The 22,376-nt window shown below is 37.3% G+C and overlaps 1 protein-coding gene across 3 annotated transcripts in view; it reads right to left on the bottom strand.

Annotated features, from left to right (window-relative positions):
- The window catches only part of UNC80 (unc-80 homolog, NALCN channel complex subunit), a 207,725-nt gene that overhangs the window by 166,343 nt on the left and 19,006 nt on the right, over nucleotides 1-22,376 (bottom strand). For 2 of the 3 annotated variants that reach the window (XM_063092340.1, XM_063092339.1), the window contains exons 7-14: nucleotides 20,453-20,592; nucleotides 14,885-15,146; nucleotides 13,717-13,851; nucleotides 11,711-11,927; nucleotides 10,900-11,040; nucleotides 9,571-9,839; nucleotides 8,069-8,437; nucleotides 1,317-1,463 (exon numbers count right to left, since the gene is read on the bottom strand). In XM_063092340.1, coding sequence (XP_062948410.1) covers nucleotides 1,317-1,463; nucleotides 8,069-8,437; nucleotides 9,571-9,839; nucleotides 10,900-11,040; nucleotides 11,711-11,927; nucleotides 13,717-13,851; nucleotides 14,885-15,146; nucleotides 20,453-20,592 — 1,680 coding nt within the window. The remainder of the gene's footprint in view (nucleotides 1-1,316; nucleotides 1,464-8,068; nucleotides 8,438-9,570; nucleotides 9,840-10,899; nucleotides 11,041-11,710; nucleotides 11,928-13,716; nucleotides 13,852-14,884; nucleotides 15,147-20,452; nucleotides 20,593-22,376) is intronic. The other variant, XM_063092341.1, reaches the window with a different exon arrangement.

Below are 22,376 nucleotides of genomic sequence, written 5' to 3'. Positions count from 1 at the left end.
TCCAACTAAGCGTTAACACTTATTATGTTTTAGCATTTCGTTTCGTGATGTTGGTCTTCTGCATGAGGAGTGATGTAGTTTATTTAATCTTGAAGGCATTTATTCATACTGTGATAGAGTTAAAAGTCAAAGATAAAAGATCACATACACGTGCAAAAATAGGGGCAATGCCAGTTATCTATTGCCTTGTTAATTATTATTTTGATTTTTGATTTTTGGCTCAAAATCTAGATCTCGGCCAAAATTTTTAAGTTGCAGAATTTAGAAGTTAAATTTTACGAATGTAACTCCCCACATACACATAATAAATTAGAATAACACAACATAGTACAATATAAAACAGAGAGAGAGAAGGGTAGATAGACAGTTAGATAGATCCATCGATCGATCATACATTAAGCAAGAAACCCAGCATGCTAATATCGTGTGAACATTTCATGACAAAACCTAATACCAACGACAAATGGGCTGGCTTTAGATTTTGACATGATCCTGAACCTCTGCCAAGATATGCCAAAGGGTTTCCTTAACTCAAATTTGCATTAAACCCTTATTTTTAAGAGAGTACTTTCTTATGATTTCAATTCGAACATACATATCAGGCAACGGCCCGACTTGGATTTGCTGTGAAGGTGGGTTTTGCTCAAGTAGAAAAGGAAAAGTAGCAGTCAGCAGAGGCCAATGTAAATGAGCTGGAACAAAAGACCATGTTCCATTACGGAATTATGCTTGGCCAGCTCAAGTGCAGAGTTTCAAGTTTCACACAGTTCAAAGGGACATGATCTCAAATATCTGGAAGTCAAGGTTCATTCTCAAAGCAGCCAGAAAATGACTGGCTACTTTTACAGTCCTTTTTGTCCCAATAAGGGCCATTTTCCATGTCCAAGTAAGAACAACAAACTAAGTACTAAATTTTGACCCCTTTTTCTAATATGAAATATGCTTTTACAGTACCCAAGCAGATGATTGAAAAGTCATTTGTCTCAGGCTATCAGAAGCTTGCTAGACATATTCATTTGTGCAAAGATTTTTCAAACTGTAATTTCATATTCCAATTATATAAGCTTTTGCCAATTAGAAGTTAGTCTGCCCTAGGCATGAGGCAGAAGTGTTTTCCCAATTAAACTTTCTTAAGCCTGGGTTTTACACGTCTTGAGATATTTTGTTGGGAATTCCCCCATCCCAAGACAACATTAATTACCTCTATGAGACAGAACATTTTTCAGGGAACACTGACCCTCATTGTCAAAGGACTCATTCCTAAACTGGATGGAGGGACGAGGGAAGGGAAATGGAATCTACTTTAATTCTCTTACATTCTCTCGGAATACCTGGTGTCTCAGACGATCTCCAGAGAGCCCTCGGTGTCCTTCTCCGCAACCATAGGCACATCCCAAGGATTTCACTATTTTGATGAGCATGGTTAGAGCAAGCCTATGGTTGCTTACAGGTGTACTTTCATCCTAGTTCCCATGAACGAGAAAGAAAGAGAAGAGTGTTTACTTGGCCACTGAGGTCCTTTTGCTATTAAGATTCTATTTTATGATTAAATCAAGTTTATGTTTATTACAGCAAGCACCTCTACTTTGGGAAATAGAAATGTAAAGGGCTTAACAAAAAAATTTACTTTTTTGGAAATTTAGTATGTGATTTAAAAGAAAAAAAAAAACCTCTACATTCAAACACTCCCTGGTACTGAAGAACACAAATGTAGACCTTTTGATTAGAAGACATGTTTTTATGCCCTTGATGTACTATCAGAATAGCCACCTAAAGAGAGACAGACAGCAGGACTATCAGTGATGAAGGCAAATAGGTTTTCTTAGAAACTACTGTCATTAGCCAGGCTTCTGATAATATCACCAGGCAAGGATTGCTGCTAAATTTCTGGAACTGATCAAAATCTGGGACTTTGATATCTCATGGCAACTTCTGACATTGTTGAGGGATTTTTCTAATTGCACACATTCATTGCATTGTTACACACATGCACAAGGAAAAGGAGAATATACGAGCTTTATAAACATTTGGCTTGATTCTCCCCTTGAGGCCAAATAGGAAGCCCTCCTGAGATAAATTATGAGAATGGTTCTTATCCTCTCTTTTGCCCCATTTACTTCATGTTGTTAATGGAGAACATGGCTTCCAAAAAACAAACTTTCTTGAAGTATTTTCTAAGAAGTATAAGGAAGCAGTTGTTAAGGAATGACGCAGAACCCAGGGTGGGAAAGCCATTATCTTTGTTTGGGAAGCCACAACCTGCCTCAGTCCTTCTAATTACATTCTGCTGTCAGCACATACTCGTACACCACTGACCTGGGATTCCATCCCCTGGTCCTTCGTTGCACATGACCTCTTTGTGTTTTAGTTTTCTCACCTGTGAATTAAGGATCCTAATTGCTGCCCTTCCTACTTCGTGGGTTTACTGTGCATAGCAAATGAAATAATGGATGAGAATTGCTCTGTAAATTATAAGAGACTTTTCCATAGTCATATGATCAGGTTGACATAAAATTTGGAGGCCACACATAGAAAGAGTGTTCAAATGTGGGTAGGGTGTGAAAAGTCTAGGGGGTTGTCTAGACATTATCATGTGCCTCAATGTGGTGCAGTAGATTCTCTCCTCCCCTAATGTTACGTAATTGGTCCTCTTTTCTTATCTGTAAGCTCATGTATGAATATGGCACTGGACCCCATTCTCCCCTGAGGACTGAAACGTTCATTCTCTGAGTTGTCGGAAGTGTTGATGGATGAGAGCCCTCAGCTGAGTGGCTCTCCTGGCTTGCTCCCACATGGAGAGCTGCCTTGCCCAACGTTGTGCTCCCTTCGTGGAGGCAGTCTACCTCCAATGACTGGTCAGGGCGTAAGGGTGGAGCAGTTTATAAAGGTGGACTCCCTTGCATCACCTGGGGACGACTTCAAAGAGACATCTCAGCTTCAGAGCTCCCTGTGTGATTGTCTTAATCCTCTCTTGAAACTACATTGCAGTTCAACTTCTCCCTCTTCTGCATCCTGCTTCTTTTATACCTTACAGATATTGATGCTGAGAGGGCACTCTAATAAACCTCCCGCACATGTATCTCCATGTCTGAATCTGTTCCCAGAGAATCATACTTAAGACAGCTCAGGAGGATGCAAATGGAAGAGTCGAACTTATCAATAAATGATTTTATGTGTGTGAGTATGTGTGTATATATATGTATGTGTGTGTGTATATGTATACATATATTTTTTTAACCAACTGAGAAAAAAATTTTAGTTTGGATTCAAATCTTAGCTACAACATTTTCTGACTGTGTAAACTTGGGCAAGCTATTTAATCATTCCATGCCTCACAAAATGAGAATCGTAATAATGCCTATCTCATAGAGTTGTGAGTGTCAACACATGTAAGGCACATAATAACAGCATAACTAATGTTAATTATTACTTCTAGGTGTGGAGCACTGCTATCCTCTGGGGCATCTTTATGTAAATTGAATAAAGAACCCCCTCTGGGAGGACAAAGAAAACATTGAGCCCTCTGGGTGGATGCAGCCCTAGGGTTAATGGCTTGGTGAGCAGAACTTGGACTGGATTTCAGTCCTCATTAGCTCCTTAGTAGATGGTCCTTGTGTAGCACATAGACTGCACAGTCTTTTGCAGTAGTGCTTTGGAAAAGGTCACCCTGAGCAGGGGCTTACTTGAAAGCCTGGTTTACATACATTTTTTAATTACTCTATGCTCCTTTAAAAATTCTCTAGCTCTGAAAGCTCTTTGTAAATCTAACGAGGTTTTCATTTCTTTAGACCTTCAGATGTCCTTGGGACTTACGCTGCTCTCAAAGGAGATGTTCAGAAATACGCATCAAGGTACAGCCAGAAATCACAGATATTAAATAACATTTCAAGCTCTCAGTACAAGCTAGTGGCAAATATAGAAATGAAAATTAGATCTTCTGTCTTAATCAATTCCAAGCCTTCTGGTATTACTAGGTTGCAAAATTAGATAAGCCCTCGGATTTCACTGAAAGTAACAGATGGATATGAGGCAGAACAGACCTGTGTGAATCACAAACACAGGGCACTTGACCTACCATCAGTTTTATTTTATAAATTCTTTGTACTAGAAAGAATATTATCTTGAGAACGACTAAAAACATATGTATCTTGGTGGCTGTTTTGGAGACCACACAATCTGACTTTAAAAAATCCTATACTAATTAAAAGTGATAAGTTTGGTCAAAATAACATTTACAGTATCAAGCTACAGTATATAGAATAATATCTAGATTTTAAATAGCTAAGAGATGTGCATGTTTTCTCAAAAATTAAACGAAATGTCACTTGAGTGGAATTTAAGCACTAAAAAAAATTAAAACAAAATATTAATAATGGACCTCAGAGATCCTTAATGTACATAACAAAGTTTTCATCAATTTAGTTGGAATATTCAAGTTTTACTTATAAAAGCTTATCAATATTTCACAATTTTCTTTTATTTCTTTTTCTAATTTCCGTTGAATATTATAATGGATGTAATAAATACCATCTATAATCGCTTTGAGTGGTCAGTCCAGGTTGATAGGTAAAGAATGGAAATTCAGTAAGAATCTCACCATTTGCTGTGTTTGTAAGTTAGGTCCTTATAACTCACATTTGTTTGCTAATTCATACATAACTGCTGCCTAAACAATTCCTTGGATCTTAGGATCCTGGGTACAGTTCCTTGTGATCTGTACCATTATTTTGACAATTTTCATTTAAGGTGAGATCTGAGGATCCTTGAAATGTCCTCAGGGATGTGTGAGGAACTAGGTAGTTGGGAACTTTAATTACCAAAAGATTTTATTGGAATTGGAAAATATATAATTAAGGCAGGAGAAGAAAATTCTAAAGAAAAGGTTCAAGAGCCCAAAAGGGGAGGAATATTTGAATTAGAGCCCACAAAAATTTGAAAGATAAGAGTACACAATAAGATGAAGAAACACAGATGATAAATGCATATTAAATGCATCAAGTGGGACTGGAAAGAGATGGAGAAGAAATTATGAAAAAGGAAGAAGCGCTGCAATACTTATTCAGATGTAAAAATTTGATAGATTGCAAGAAAAAATGGACAATTATATAGTTTATATAATATGTATGTAGATGTTTGAACTCTGCAGTGTAATCTTATACTTATAAACACTTGACATGATGTGCAGATTGTTGCCTGTTAGAAATTCAAATTTCTGTCAGATGTATATTTTGCTAATATTTTCTCCCACTCTGTTGGTTGTCTTTTAACTCTTTTAATTGTTTCTTTTGCTGTGCAGAAGCTTTTTAGTTTGATATAATCCCATTTGTTTATTTTTCCTTTGGTTGCCCGTGCTTTTGGGGTCGTATTCATGAAGTCTGTGCCCAGTCCTATTTCCTGAAGTGTTTCCCCTATGTTTTCTTTAAGAAGTTTTATTGTCTCAGGGTGTATATTTAAATCCTTAATCCATTTTGAGTTGATTTTAGTATACGGTGAGAGGTATGGATCTAGTTTCATTCTCCTGCATATCGATATCCAGTTATCCCAACACCACTTGCTGAAGAGGCAGTCCCTTCCCCAGTGAATAGGCTTGGTGCCTTTGTCAAAGATCAGATGGCAGTAAGTGTGTGGGTTGATTTCTGGATTCTCTATTCTATTCCATTGGTCAGTGTGTCTGTTTTTATGCCAGTACCATACTGTTTTGGTTATTATAGCTTTGTAGTATAGCTTAAAGTCAGGTAGTTAATATCCAGAATATATAAGGAACTCAAACAACTTTACAAGAAGAAAACAAGCAACCCAATTAAAAAATGGGCAAAAGAGCTAAGTAGGCATTTCTCTAAGGAAGATATCCAAATGGCCAACAGACATATGAAAAAATGCTCAACATCACTCAGCATCCGGGAAATGCAAATCAAAACCACATTGAGATACCATCTAACCCCAGTTAGGATGGCTAAAATCCAAAAGACTATGAACGATAAATGCTGGCGAGGCTGCGGAGAAAAAGGAACTCTCATACATTGTTGGTGGGACTGCAAAATGGTGCAGCCTCTATGGAAAATGGTATGGAGGTTCCTTAAACAATTGCAAATAGATCTACCATACGACCCAGCCATCCCACTGTTGGGAATATACCCAGAGGAATGGAAATCATCAAGTCGAAGGTATACCTGTTCCCCAATGTTCATCGCAGCACTCTTTACAATAGCCAAGAGTTGGAACCAGCCCAAATGCCCATCATCAGATGAGTGGATACGGAAAATGTGGTACATCTACACAATGGAATACTACTCAGCTATAAAAACGAATGAAATACTGCCATTTGCAACAACATGGATGGACCTTGAGAGAATTATATTAAGTGAAACAAGTCAGGCACAGAAAGAGAAATACCACATGTTCTCACTTATTGGAGGGAGCTAAACATTAATATATAAATTCACACACACACATACACACACACACACACAAATCGGGGGGGGAGGGAAGAAGATATAACAACCACAATTATTTGAAGTTGATACAACAAGCAAACAGAAAGGACATTGTTGGGGGGGAGGGGGGGAGGGAGAAGGGAGGGAGGTTTTGGTGATGGGGAGCATTAATCAGCTACAATGTATATCGACAAAATAAAATTAAAAAAAAAAAAAAAAAAAAAGAAATTCAAATTTCTTATTGATTTTAATTTCTGAACAGCATTTTCCAGCTAAAACCCCAAATTGAAATTAGTTTAAGTTATGTGACTTTAAACTCTTGTAACTCTTATTTGAAACTGATGTCAAAGAAGAAAACCAATTCTTGATGTTAAGTACAGAGATCATAAACCAGGTGTTGCCAAGGCAAAGGGAATTAAATACATTAACAAATTGAGGTGGGATATGTGTAAAATGTAATACTTCTCAGCAATAAATAAAATGAACTACTGGTAAAAAAAAAAAAAAAATATATATATATATATATAAAATCAGTAATAGGAAGGCTGAAGCCACATTGAGACATGAAGACTGAGGCTAGGAAAATTGTTCCCACTACACACCAACACCAAATAAATCAACCAACTAATCAAGGAAAATTCTTCCCTTGCTTTCTCCTTAAATGTGGTTGAAGTTGGCTGCCAAAAATGTGTTACTTAAATCAAGGCAAAGAACTTTATATTGATAAAAAATTATACTGTTTGTTATGGACTGTTTGTGTCCTCTCAAAATTCGTATGTTGAAGCCCTAACCCTCCAATCTGACGGTATTTGGAGATGGGTCTTTGGGAAATAATTAGGGTGAAATGAGGCCATGTTGGTGGGCCCTGGACCAGTGGGATTAGACTCACATGAGAAGAGACATTGAGAGCCTAACAAAAGAGATCACTGTCTTTCTCTCTCTTGCTCTCTGTGCATGCACAAAGAAGAGGTCATGTGAGCATACAGCAAGATGGTGGTCACCTACAAGCCAAGGGATGAAGCCTCAGAATGAAACTGACCCTGCTAGTACCTTGAACTTGGACTTCCCAGCCACCAGAACTGTGAGCAATAAATTTCTGTTGTTTAAGCCTTCAATCTATGGTATTTTGTTATGGCAGCCTGAGCAGAAAGTCTTGAGAAAGAGGCTACTGCTGGTGGCAGACGGAGAATTATGACAATGTAGTTTATCTGAGGTGTTCTCCTGCAGAAATAGCATGACCAAAGAATTAGCTATAACATCACTTGGAGGGCAATTGTATTTGGATTTAGAATACAACTTTCTCTAACCATTTCTTTTTTTTTTTTTTTTTTTTTTGTCGTTTTTTCGTGAACCGGCACTCAGCCAGTGAGTGCACCGGTCATTCTTATATGGGATCCGAACCTGCGGCGGGAGCGTCGCCGCGCTCCCAGCGCAGCACTCTACCGAGTGCGCCACGGGCTCAGCCCTTCTCTAACCATTTCTACTAATGCCTGCTGTGAACACCTAATAAGGTTTCTGCACTTACCACTTTCTTGTTCTAGTGACTAGTTGCTGTGCTAGTCAATAAATTGCTGGCAAGCAAGTACCGGAAAGAAATTAGGGGCAGCGTGAGGACACAGAAGGTTCAGCCATACCTTCTCTTGGTTCTTATCACTCTTCTCATAAGGGCCACCTCCACCTCCTCCGCCTCCTCCTCCATCACCTCCTCCACCTCCTCCATTTCCACCTCCACCTTCTTCTCCTCCGCCATCTCCAGCTCCACTAACTGAAGGGCCCCCGAATCCACAGGTGGAACTTCCAGATACTCCCTTGAACTGGAAAGTTCCCTCACTTGGCCTCTTTTCCACAGTTCCATTTTCCTTGTTTTCACTCTTCTTTCTGTTTTTTTCTACACAGGGTACCACACCAAGTTGGAGCAAGCATTCCACAATGTTTAGTGCCACGTCACAGATTCGAGAGCTGATGTCATGGTTAAGGACAAGATAAACAGCCTTCAGAACCACCTGGGGAAGACAAAGAAACACAGAGTGATTAAGTTAACTTCACTCCCTCTTCCTAAATAGTTTTGGTTATTCTGTTTAATCCATATTCTTATGTTGAGCATAAATAATTCAGGCAATTTTCGGATTTTCCCAGTTGCACTGGGCCTGTGTATATGTGCTTAATAGAGAGTATAAATCACTCAAAGAATTAAAAATGTATATGTGTATTAGCTCAATTAAGTCTTCCAAAAGTTACCATGATATAGAAAATTAATGGGGATACTAAAGCATAGTGAGTTAATGGAAGAGTAATTATTTGCCTAAATGGAAACTTTTTTGTGTTGTTCAACTGATTTTTTAAATCACAGTGTTTTAATCTTCTGCCTTTTACTATCTACCAATATGGACAAAGAACAATGATTTCCTTATGCTCATAATAGAAGAACATTTGCTCATTCACAATTGTATCATTATTTACACTTCAATTTTAAATGCAAAATATTTGCATGTTTAAATTATGTTCCTTTATTGATTTTAATGTTTTAAGTATATGCTGAGCCAGGTTCCCTAATGTGCAATAAAAAATTTTGTGATATATAATTGTAAAATATAATAACCCTTTCATTTGCTAATAACTATACTCGACAGGCACTCTTGAGAATGCAAGCTTAAATCTTTTGAGGACTTCTATTCATTTTTTCTGGCTACACAGAAGGTTTGTAGTCCTGTTGCTTATATAACAAAAGAAAATAAATGAAGAACATTTTACTCTAATTTTAGAAATAAAAAGAACTTACCAAACACAATGCATGTATATTTATGTATGCACATTCATGATATACTAATGTTTTTGGATTATAAAAATATTTTGTGTATTTATATATGTGTAAAAAATGTACACTTATATATGCATATTCATGATTTACTAATGGTTTTGTATTATAAAAATATTCTGAGGTCAGGTCAAATCTAATGCAATGCTAGAAAAAAAGGAAAGGTGCATCTATGATGGTTGACACATTTGTGAAATTTTTATACGGGTATCTTTTTCATTTTAAATATCAACCATTCTAAGATTCCATATGCCCATTTTGCCCAACATTGTAAAAGTTAATATCTTTCAATCTTTGGTAAGAAACATTCTTGCTCCTTACAGACAGATCAAGCATGCCATTCTTGTGGACAAAGTTGTTGGTCCCATCAATATGTTCTGTGTCCTCCAAGTAGCTGTAGTTTATGCAGGAATCTGTGAGGCTTCGAGGCAGGTTTGCACATGCCAGGGGTTCATGTGGCATCTCTGGGATAGGCACCTGGTTACAGAGTTTCCTCATATGCTCACTGAAAAAGTCTGCGTAGCCTACGTTGAATGACGCCAATGTGGTATTGAAGGTTGCAACTGTGATAGTGGAGATCTGGGATCGCACTAACAAAATGAAAACAATGTCTTAGTTTTCCCCATATTAACCTGCAATATCAGTTACACTGTTATTTAAATCATGAACACAATCACAGCTGTAGCTTTTGTAAATATTTGATTTATAGTCTCCAAGCTATTCTCAATTCCTATGGAACTGCCAAAGCTGCTAAGGCCACATAATATCTGATAAACAATGAAGGTTACAGAAAAATGAGAATTTCAACTGCCTTCCTTAAGGCTGAGGATAGGATTTAACTTTTGTCTGACATTGACTTAGTTTAGTTGATCGTCATAGGTGGATTTTACCCACTATTAGATGATAGACTGTATTGATACAAATGAGTTTAGTTGAAGTATTTCCCTTCAAGTTTGTAGCTGTTAACATACTTGTTTTTATCTAGTAAATAAAGAACAACAAAGAAGAAGAATTTTATTTTTTGGCTAAAAGTAATGGAACATAAATTTGTGATGGTAACTAACAGATGTCATTGAATACTTGAAATACAATTCAGGGTAAAGAGGGATTAAATTTAAGCTCTTTTGAGAGCATAAGAATAAGAATCAATTATTCTGTTAAGAGGACAGAATAAGAACCTGTCTTGGATTCCACCCAGCAACACGTGTTTGCTCCACATAAAGTACTCATCTGAAAAAGAAGCTGTCTGAAAAAGAAATGGATGGTCTTGGAAAGCAGTGACTTTCTTCCCTGCTGAAGGTGTACAAACCCTTCAGAAGGATATCATAGCGGGGATCAAAGCACTGAATCTAGATGTCTTCCAAGGTCCTTTCTAGTCCTGTGGGTCTATGGTCTTTTGAAAACAAACATGAATGGCTCATCCTTGCTTTCCCTCTGAGAGGTATGTTGTTCATCATGTGCTGTCAAATCGCTCTTCCTACTAAGGTTAGGTTAAGAATGGCTAACAAGTAAATGCTAAGCAATATATACAGGAATGCAAGTTTCCAAAAAAAAAAAACCATAAGGAACCAGATTGCAAAGAAAATGGAGTATAGTATAAGAACCAGAAAAAGGAGAAGAAACAACTCAGCGGACCCTCCTCCAACCCACCTTCCTTGACTGTGTTCTCTCCGTGGCTGTTGGGGTGGTCCGGCAGGTCACTCACCAGCGTGTGATGGGAGTGGGAGTGCCTGGCGCTCAGGCTCTCCATCTCAGTGGCTGCATCTGAACTGCCCCGCCGGGTCAATTTCCCTGAGACAGACAAGAGCACCCCCCAAGAGGTCTTAAAATCTAGAAGATTCTCTGCTGAGATTTTGTCTTCCAAAGGACAGCAGGGAGAGCAAGAGTTAGAAAGAGCATGAGGCACAGCCAAAACAGCAAGAATTGAGCTTGTCCTGGGGACAGCCAAGGTCAGGATGATTGATGAAGCTGCCTGTGGTAAGGTCAGCCCCAGTCTAAGCCAAACGTCAGAAACCATCTGCTGGGGCCCCGCTAGCTGTCAGCTCCTGATTTTAAACTGACTTTCTTAACATGCCATCCAGAAAAGAAAAAAACATTTTTTTTCTTTGTTTTACTTCTTCCTTTTCTTAATATCAGAGTTAAATACAAGTCCATCTTTAGACTCACAATGAAAGCTAATGCACAAAGCCCTCTAAGGCTACGTTTCTACATCTAGAGGGATCTAAGAAATAGGCTTGTTACCTGTCTAATTATGCAGAAGTCTTGCATAATTAATTTAATTATCTGCAGTTCTTTGGCTGTGAAGACATAGCATTATTTTGGTACTAGGGAACTGCATTTGGGCCCAGATTTCTTGGCTGAACTGTTCAAGGAAGATCCAGATCTGCCTGGGAGGCCTAGATCCAGATTCTTAAGCAGGTAACTCAAGCTCTGCCCTGCTTTGGAAGGGTTTTGTGGTCACCTAAAATGGTGGTTTGCCAGCTTCCTTTCTCAAGGCTTCGCCTGTCTTCTCCAAGCCCAGAGAAACTTCCAAAGGAGAATGCGCTACGGGTGGGGGACACATCCAGGTGGTCCTCGTGAAGCAGGAAGGGCACCCCCATTCTTCGCGGCCTCCTCTTCCCCGTGTGGTGGAAGGGAATGGAGCCTTTCCTCTCTCGGTCTTCTTTGCGGCTCTTGAACTACAGGGATGAGAAGAAGGGATAGGCAGAGGGAAAAAGGGAGATTACAGTTTGTCTCCCAAGGGGCTCCATGATCTGCAATAAAATACAGGAAATATTCAGGAAGAGGAGACCGAGAAAGTCACTGAATATCATCCAATAGAAATGGAAGGTTAACGGGTCCTAAGTTATGGGTAGATAGAAAGAACAAGTTCTGGTGTTCTAGGCTGTGCAGAGCTCATATTACCACATTATATATTTCTAAATAGCTAGAAAAGAGGATCTTGACTGTAATCAGCACAAAGAAAAGATAAATATTTAGGTGATGAGTGTGCTATCTACCCTAAGTGAATCATTGTACAATATATGCATGTATTGAAACAACACACTGTACCCCACAAATATGTACAATTAAATTTTCTAAAAATGGGAGAAATTTTCACAATGTGTTGAAAGAACCAAAGAAACTAAGCAAAAGGTCACACATTCCATAAGTCTTTCTGTTGAGTGGGGTTAGAGCAGTGTGGTCCCTGAATCAGCAGCATAAGCATCACTTCGGAACTTGCTCGAAGTGCACATTCTCAGATTCAACCCCAGGCCTACTGCATCAGAAACTCAGAAGATGAGGCCCAGCAACATGTGTTTTAACAAGTCCTATAGGTGATTCTGATGCATACTATAAAGTTTGAGAACCACAGGTTAAAGTATAGGATCCCCAAGTCACCACTTGGACCAGCCCGTCTTTCTTTGTTCCATTTTTCAAGGTTAAGATCCATTGTTCCAGTCAGCCAACTTCAAATGTGTGCCACTGTCGCAAGGAAAGTCAAAGAAGATACAGAGCATACATTGGTACAAACCTATTATTCTTGCCAGTCAAACAAGTTCAAGATCATGTGTAACCAGGAGTTGAGAATTGCTTGGAAAGCTTTCAAAATATACAAATGCCTAGGCCTAACCTTCAGAAATTCTTATTTATTTGGTCTGGGATTGGGTCTGGACAATTGTAAGTTTAAAAGCCCCTCAAAAATTTTCATGTTCAGCCAGTATTGAAAACCTCTTTTTTTTTTTTTGTTAAATGATTAACATCTTTAGAAAAACAATGGTCATTGCCTATAGTTGTATTATTAATAAAGACAGACGACTGCTTACTTAGCAACACTCTGAGCTCATAGACAAGTTAGAAATGTGTTCTGTGTTCTTCATCAACATAATTAAACTAATAATTTTAAAAAAGAAAAAACAAAACCACTACGTATATACTAGTCTACACACATTATTTTCTATTTGATTAGCGCCATATACTTATAAAAAGAGAGGGAGAGTAGTGGATTCAGAAGAGCATGAGCTATTTAGCTAGAAGAACTACTTTTGAGTTTGGGCTTCATCTTTGGCAAAATATCTAAAGTTTCTAAGGATCAATTTCTTATCTGCAAAATGGGGAGAATAAGGATCTCATGGGATAAAATGAGAACTATTTATATAAAGCACCCGATAAAATGAGTTAAACCATACAAATGTAAGTTACCATCACTGCTACCACAACTACCACCAGCACACTACTACAAGTGCTTTACACACATCACCAGCACGGAGCTTCATAACAACCTTGCAGAACATTGAAAACAGGAAGCACACTCATACACACAAAGGGACATGCACAGGGTTACACTGCAAACCAATGTTATAACTAGGAGTTGGCTTCTGTTCCTTTCTCACCACATCCCATACTGCAATGTAATAATAAACACCTCATGCACACTTACTTTTCTTAATTATGAAAATATCCAAGAGCATAAGTAGTTCTACTTACCTTCTTAAAAATGTTCATGCCCAGGTCTGAAGAAAGATCTGGTACTGCAGACCTACGCAAATTGGTCAGTGAAACCCTCGAAAAGGCCTCAGGACTAAGAGATTTTTCCTCTTCATTACACTTCATGGTGAGATCCTTAATATACAATAAAGGTAGACAATGATCAAAAACTTAAGGCTTTAAATCCAAATACGTTTCTTATTGAGATGTCACATTTTTAATAGGGATATGCCTAATGTTTGATATCTAAATAGTAGTTAACTGCCATGTCTGAACTTTAAAAATCCATATTTCATATTAATTGTAAGTTCTGTTTGGAGTTCTCAGCAGTGAAGTCATGTAGCCCCAGATCCAGAATGCTAAGAGAATAGGGAGGAGATGGGTGTCTCTTTTTATTCCTGTCTACAACTTATCTACAACTAAAACAGAGTATATTTCTTTTTCACTTGGATGATGTTTATGTTTATTTTCAGAACATGCAGAAAAATTTTTCAGAAATGACCAACTCACATTTAAGTAAACGCAGACAACTGGAACATAGTGCAATTCACATTTTTCTCTACATTTTCAACACATGGCATTAATGAGAAAGAGGGAAGTGGAAGAACAAGTGTTCGAGCTGATATTAGGACACTGATTTATAAAACAGCAATTTTCATGGGGATGTTACCATATCAGTATACACTCAGTTTATTTCTCCAAACATCTGTAATAAATAGTAAGTCTGTATTTCAAAAAGCAATATTCCTAATGATGACATTGAGACGCTAGAAAATTTTGAGTGATGCAACAGAGGTTAAATCATGTTCAGTAAAATGCTAGTGTCACACATGTTATAGTATTGGTAATCAACAAATTAAATGTCAAATTAACTAGGACTTTGATTATCTAGAAGACCTGATTTTTCACTGTTCTGAATTAACAAAGGCTTACACTAAATTAGTGTGTGCAAGAGGTGCACTTCTTTGAATGGTAAATTAAGTACTAAAGAGCAGCAAAAGGGCCGAAAAGTAGAAGATAGAAGGGCAAGGATAATGACAACAGAATAATCCACCATCCGAATAGTCAGTACTTGACTATGTAAGAGCTGGATGCACAGAAGACAAACAGAGACTCGATTATAGCCAAAATTGTTGGTTCAAACGCCAATGCACTGAGTTTCTCTTACTTGGGTTTTGTGGGTGTTCACCAGTGAGGGAGCAGCCGCCACCATTGAGCTGCTCCTGGGTCTGGGCAGGAGAGGAATATCAGGCTCTGGAGGCTTTTCTGGCTTCTCTTCCAGCATGTGTCGCAGCCTTTGTAGATAGTACATCAGAGACCACTGGGTGCCTTCCTCAGACCAATGGGGCTGGAGTAGGCAGCGGAGAACAGCAACATCAAAGTAGGTGGCATAGCGGGACCGTTGGCACGGAGGTATCATGAGAGAGGCCCTGCTCCCGGTGTCAGAAAGAAGATCATCACATGGGCAGTCAAGCCTTCCCAGGGGCAGCACGACACGGCTTAGAGCTCTACTTCTCTCATTCATTTATTTATTCATTCACTTATCTCTTGTCAGGTTTATTCTAACATCATCCTAACTGGTCTCACTCATTCCACTTTTGTTAAACATTTCCTTGAAGTAGAGACACAGAGAGAGTTTTGAATGTTGGGTAGGAATTAGCCAGGCAAAGTCGAGGTTAGGACAGGAAGGCAGATCTGCATTTCAGTCGGAGGCAATAATGCCTACAAAGGTATGGATTTTAAAAATCATGACCTTGGGGGTGGGAGAATCATAAGTAATTGGTATAGTTGGTGAGTAATTTGGGTTTTGGACAATGATGAAAGTCAGAGCTATAGAAACACATGAGGCTCTGATCCTGATTTTTTTTTTATACTAAACTATCAGGTTTGATTTTTACCCTGAATAGAAATAAGAATGTATTTGTTTTGCCTAGTTCACTGGGCTAGTTTAATTTCAATTGTAAAAATACTATGTAAAAGAACTAAGGGAACTACAAAGTGCTAAACAAGCAAAAGTTTTACTGTGAGGAATATGAAGTCCTGTTGAAAATTCTAAAGTTGTATATATATATCTATGTAAGGTAGCAAAACTAATTTTTAAAAAATCTCAAGGTTCTGGAATTCTGTTATTTAATTTAAACACATGACATATTCATTACTTAGTGTTAATTTAATTCTACTACAAAATAGTTTTAAGTATTACTCAGCATAATGCATCATCTTAAGTATCTCAAGTGCAATAGACTGAATGTTTGTTCCCCAAAATTCGTATGTTGGAATCCTGACCTCCAATGTGATGGTGTTAGAAGGTGGAGCCTTTGAGAGGCAATTAAGTCAAGACGGTGGAGTCCTTATGGATGGGATTAATGCCATTCTAAGTGGAACCCAGAGAGTTCTCTTGCCCTCATGTGAGGATACAATGAGAAGAATGCAACCTGGAAGAGGGTTGGCACCTGTTCTCAGACTTCCAGCTTCCAGAACTGTGAGAGATAAATTTATGTTGTTTATTATCCACCCAGGCTATGGTAGTTTGTTACAGCAGCCTGAGCTGACTGAGACATTAGCAGGTATGATGGTAAGTTTAACTTCCTCACCTTGAGAACATATGGTCCAGTGAGAGTGATAGACAATAAATGACAAAATATCAACTTAGAACTTCTGGCATCCAAGATGGTATCTCAAATCTAAAACTTAAATGTAGCCCCCAAGTACAATTTCCCTTGGAGTCAGATGATGCAAAAAGGAAATTTTTGTACCCTGCTATCAATTAGTAAATGGCATTACACATACGTGAAGAGATCTGGCAAAAAACAAAACAAAACAAAACAAAAACAAAAAAACCCCAGCCACTGAAAGTGAGAAGGAGAGATTTCACTCGACTTCCTGGGCCCATATTTTTTTTAATTGAAGATTTATGACTCTTTAATGGTTCAAGAAATTAATTTAGTAGGACACGGCTACTATTAACCTGTTAACTAGAATAAAAAACATGGAGTAAGGACATGTATATTTGGTGAAACTTGTTTCATTTCATACGTTTGTCATGAGTCATTAGTAAAATATATTTCTTACCATGGGTTGCAGTAAAAAAGTTCAAAAATACAAACCGAGGCCACGTATGGTGCCCTTTGAATCATTTTAATAGCCTTTCTATTCCCTTATCAAAGCACATCATACTTTGTTATTTCTACTCTCAATAACAGCATTGTCTTGGTGTGTTGAGGGCCAATTGCCCTGATACACAAGTGATTCTGAATTTTATTGCTATCTTATAGTCTAATATTCTTGAATATTTTAATTGACAAGTAGGAAACTAAATATGAATTAACATTTAACCACATAAGATGTCATAATAATTTTTTAACTGAATTGGCAGCCATATGCAGAGAAGCATTCTATAATCCCCTAAATTCCCACATATGCTATGCTAGAATTTATCCTTTTTCCAGACACATAGAATACTTCTTGGACATCAGCTGCATGCCAACTTTCAATCCATCGTAAAGTCCCATAGATTTTCTTTCCAATCCCTTATCAGCTCTACAGACACTACCATAGTCCTAGCCACTCACCAACAGCTCTCATCAGGCTTATTGCAATTACTTCCTGTGAGGCTCGTTGTTTCTTCTCATATTCCTCCATTCCCTCGCTCAAACCATTCCAACACATTATTCAGTCACCCTTAGAGTGCAAGCTCCTTACAATGGTCAACAAGACCTGCATAATCTGGATGCTCTTACCACTCCAGTTTCATCCTCTGCAGTGCTTGCCCTGGTGTGCCAATTATTGATTTGTTGGCCCTTGGCTCCAAATTCTTCTTTTTTTGTAAATAACCCTTGCCTTAATATCTTCTCAAATTGCCCAATGTGCCACTTGTTTCCTCCTGAGACTCTGATTGATTATACCTCCAAGACCAGTTTGAAGGAAAGTAACAATCTTGATTCTCATTTCTACCACTTTACCCTTCCCCCTACTCCATCCCATTTCACCTTCTTAAAGAAGCATGACCTAACCCACTGCTCTCAGCCTATCATTTATACCTAAGATAATAGGATTTCTTTCTTTTCCTTTCTTTCTTTTTTTTAATACAGTGCTATATTCATGTTTATAAAAAAAAAAAAGACAAAGTATGAGGTTGGCTGGCTACCAGCTGGGTAATTTTAGGTCCTCAAGCCTTTGTGACAATCATTTGGCTTATTAAAAGAGCCTGTGAAAACTGCTATTTTCTTGACTAGGCTGCTGTGATGAAGGTAGATATTAGTAGTTCAACCGAATTATTTTTCTCTTATTGGACTAGCTGTAGTTATTGTGTACCCTTTACTTTCTGCCCCACTCCTTAGAGTTCACAAACATTTCAAGTTAGTAAATTAGGCTAGAGAGTTCCATAAATTATTTCAAATTTCTAGAGCAGTGTTCCAAGAGATGCCAATGTACCACTTTCATGAGGATCCCAAAGAGAACAAGGAGGGAAGTTGGTACAAAAGCAGATACCCTGCCTCACCCAGGCTGCCTACACCAGAATGTTTAATCATCCAGGAATCTTATCCCCAGGTATTCTTCAAACACTCTTAATAAGATTGGAGGACAGTTGCCCTGAGAATCATCTGATGCGTGATTTCTGTACCTTTAGGCCAACATCCAAAACAGTTCTGTATGGAAACACCGTAACTGGGATGATATGTTGACAATTTTGTTCCCGAGGTTACCAGATGACTAAATTTATGTCTTTCTCTACACTCAAAATTTATTTGACTGAAATTAATTACTAACTGTAAAATTGAGTCCCATAGGCATTAACTACCTTACAACAGAGCATATCAGTTCAGCTGATGATAAACTGCAGAACAGTGAGACCCCACCAATATAAGTCTGTGATTAAAGACTAAAAACATATTTGTAGTTTATGCAATCAAAATTTGTTAAGGAAATTCACATTTCAGTTGCTTCATACTGAAATAGACTCCATTTGAAACAACAATGAATTAACCACACACTCTGTAGCAAATATTTATAAACCGAAGTATCTCCTTTTGAGGTGTTATTCAAGCCCCGTTTTATTTAACTTAAAGTGTGAGCTGTACTGGACTAAACAGTCAATAAGAAGCAAGAATGACCAATAAATAGTTCTATTTCATTTAGGACAGCATTATCAGATATAATCAACTTGTCACTAACTAACCAATAAAAGTCATTTTAATTAACTAACAAACTATCTAATTAACATGTAAGAGAAATTTACATAACTGGGTAAAAATGGTATGGGGGAAGCTCATTGTATAATGTGATAGCAAGGTTTTTACGACCCTAATATTCTATGATTCTATAAGTTGTTTTGTAGAAAAAAATGAAAAATGAAAATTTTATGAATAAATATGAATACAACTTTTCTTCTAAATGATGTATGTAAACATAATGAAGAGAAGCACATAAACAAAAAGTTAATAATGTTTATATCTACCTGGTGGGCTCATGGATAGTTTCTACTTACTGTTTTATATTTCTTATATTTAAAGTTTTTCTAAAATTAGCGTTATGCAAAATTATATGCATAGAATAAACGACACATGGCAATAAAAAGATTTTCAAAAAAGGTAAGAATTGTTTTAATCTATCTTCCAAGCAACTATGGCTTTAGGAAACCAAGTTGTTATTAATTAAGGTTGGAAGATGATAGTAGAGAGCATTGGAGGCAGATAATGACTCTAGAAATAATAGACAATCTATGGAGGCAGAGAACTGTGGAAATCAGTCTTGACCCTATGCAATATTTAATGAAGTGTAAATTAAGTCTATGCATATGGTAATTAAAGATGAAATCTCACTTTTAAAAAAAACTAGTTACCTGTTCACTGATTGAAGAGTGCAGGGAAAAGTGATGCTTAGTTTGGTCAAGGTCAGAGCAAAAGAGATGATGAATTGGATTTGCTTGATACAAGTAGACAGCTTTTGTTGCTAGGATATTTGCATTGCTTTGTTATTAAAGTTTTCTTCATTTCTGATTAATGCATGAACTCCTCCAACAAAGACACATTAACATTAACATTTTCTGAAAGGTCTACCTTGTGCATCATTTCCATGGCAACCAGTCACTGCAGCTAGGCAGAGAGAAGACCTAACTCATTTTTCCACAGTGCCACAGATTCATGTCTAATTCACACATGCGAATGTATGCTGTGGGTGACTGTCAATATATGAGTCAAGGAATGGGTATATACGTAGATGTTTTGGTGTAGCAATATCAGAGAATGGGAAAAAAAACCAAAAAACCAATGTCTTTCTACAAAGAGAAATCTTAGACATTATAGTTGGCTTTGTTTTTATGGGCAAATCATATTGGAACCATATACATTTGATTTTATAAGATAAAAGAAACATCATTTCTTGTTTATATTTGTAAACTTCTAATGCTTACTATGGTTGAAAAAATTTTGTAAGAAATATAAGCTTATGGATATTTTATGATCTCAAGATTTTACCCTGATATTGGTTTATATATATATATTCAGACATCTGATTAAATCAAACATGTCTTCTCACTTCCACCCTAGTTTAAATGACAGCCATTCACAGTACATCTCTGCAATTAATAATTAATTATACATTAACCAAGAATATGTATACACATATCACACACATACATATTTTTAAAAACAGAGGCTATAAAAGTAACTAAAAATGAATATTTAAGCTTTAGTGACCTGGGATACATTTTGCCTCTAACTTTGCAATCATGTACCTGGAATGTGATGGGCCTCTTTCCTGGGAAGTTTGGGAAGACAGACTTCCATCAAAGGAGTTTCCTCGGTGGCAGCCCGAAATGGTGGCCTTGGGTGAGATGGAATCTGATTGGAATGTCTCACAGACCACCTGGAGTCCCTTTTGGAGGTGGAGATAGCAGATTAGAATTTTTGTTTTTATCTTCAGGTATATCCTCTAGAATTATGTACCATATTACCTATATTGTGACATACACATTTTTTGTTTTCTTTTGTTTTTTCCTAGCATAACCAATTATAATGTCATAGGCCAAGGGATTTTGCCTTCATCTAGGAGGAAATGGAAACAGACTTCTGGAAAGCATCTGTGTCATTCCAAGCATTAGGCTAAGTACTTTCATATATTTTATTTCATTTTGTTTTTGATTCTTTTCATTTTCATCTCCATGTCCAATATCTACAGTTACAAACCAACAATTTATCAAAGATATGCTAATACTGAGGTGAGCTGAATAAAGGCATGAGACCAAAAACAAGCACCAGGTTGGTAGGAGCCAGTCAAATTGAAGGCAGAACACAACAATGGAAGTGCAAGGTTCAAGTATTTTTTTTATCATTCATCAGAGGAGAGATGTAATATATTTTCCCAATGGGTCATAATGATCTTTATTCTGACTTATTTATAGTACACATTTAGCAATCCTCTTACCGAGTAGGTTATTTCAATTACACTTAGCTGATAAACGTAATGCTGCTTAGGTGATGTGAAATATTTTTCCATAGGTATTACAGATGAAATTCTTCACCATAGTATAAAGATCCTTAAAAATCTATCACAGTAGTTTAGGTCTTACAATTTCTATTTTCATACACAATATAAGGTATTATTCAATCATGATGCATAGAGAAAAAAATACAGCTAGAAATTTCATGAAATAAGTCTTCTAAACTTGATCAAAGAATCCTGTAGCATATGTATATGTTGTGTGCCTCATGTTAGGCGATTTAGGCAATTTTAAAAAATGAGATGAACCCGAACCTTGAACTCAAGAGCTTACAGTTGAGTTTTAAGATAGGAAAGTGTATTAGAGCAGCACGTTCAACAGAAATATAATGCAAGCCACAAACAGTCACATGTCTGATTTTAAGTTTTTTAGAGGTGCCTTTAAAAATAGTAAAAAGGAACAGAAAATATTAATTTTAATAATATATTCTGTTTAATCCATCTAAAATTATCCTTTCGACATATACTCAATATAAAAATTATTAATAAAGTGTTTACATTCTTTTTTTTCATACTATGTTTTCAAAGTCTGGTGCACATTTTACAGTCTCGATGCAGACTAGCCCTATTTCAAGAGTTCAACAATCACTCAGGCCTAGTGGCTACTATATTGGACAGCACAGGTTTTCAGTAATTAGACAAGAGTTCATGGGGAATTGAGATCTTAATTGGTTTTTAAAAGAATAAAATCTAGACAGGCAATGAAGAGGAAAGAAAGCATTCCAGTTAGAGTAAACAAAGCAAAGACTCAAGAGGCTAAAATGAGCATGCTGTGTATGTTGGAGGAGATGCTTAACTGACTGAAGGGGTAATCACAGATAGGGTCACGTAAGGAGGGTGGTGCCAGGTGCTGGAAGACATGAAGAACCAGGGAGGGGAGTTTGCTTTTGAGGTGATGGTCAAAAGAATCCATTACAGGTTCCTAAGGAGGAAGGGATATGATAAGAGAATGACACCTTGCATATAGTAACTTGTGTGGAATGATGAGTTGATAAATAAATGATGCATTAGGAAAATTAGTCAGGCATTATTAAGTGGTATTTATGTGAAACAGTAAAGGCTAGAGGTAGAAAATGCAATGAGGTAGTTCAAGCTGCAATCTAGTTACAAGGTCCTAGATTTAGAGGACAGGAGTGGGCATAGAGAATAAAGAGCACATC

The sequence above is a fragment of the Cynocephalus volans genome, chromosome 1 (genome assembly GCF_027409185.1).
Source record: "Cynocephalus volans isolate mCynVol1 chromosome 1, mCynVol1.pri, whole genome shotgun sequence".
NCBI lineage: Eukaryota > Metazoa > Chordata > Mammalia > Dermoptera > Cynocephalidae > Cynocephalus > Cynocephalus volans.
This window is presented reverse-complemented; position numbering and strand designations above follow the sequence as displayed.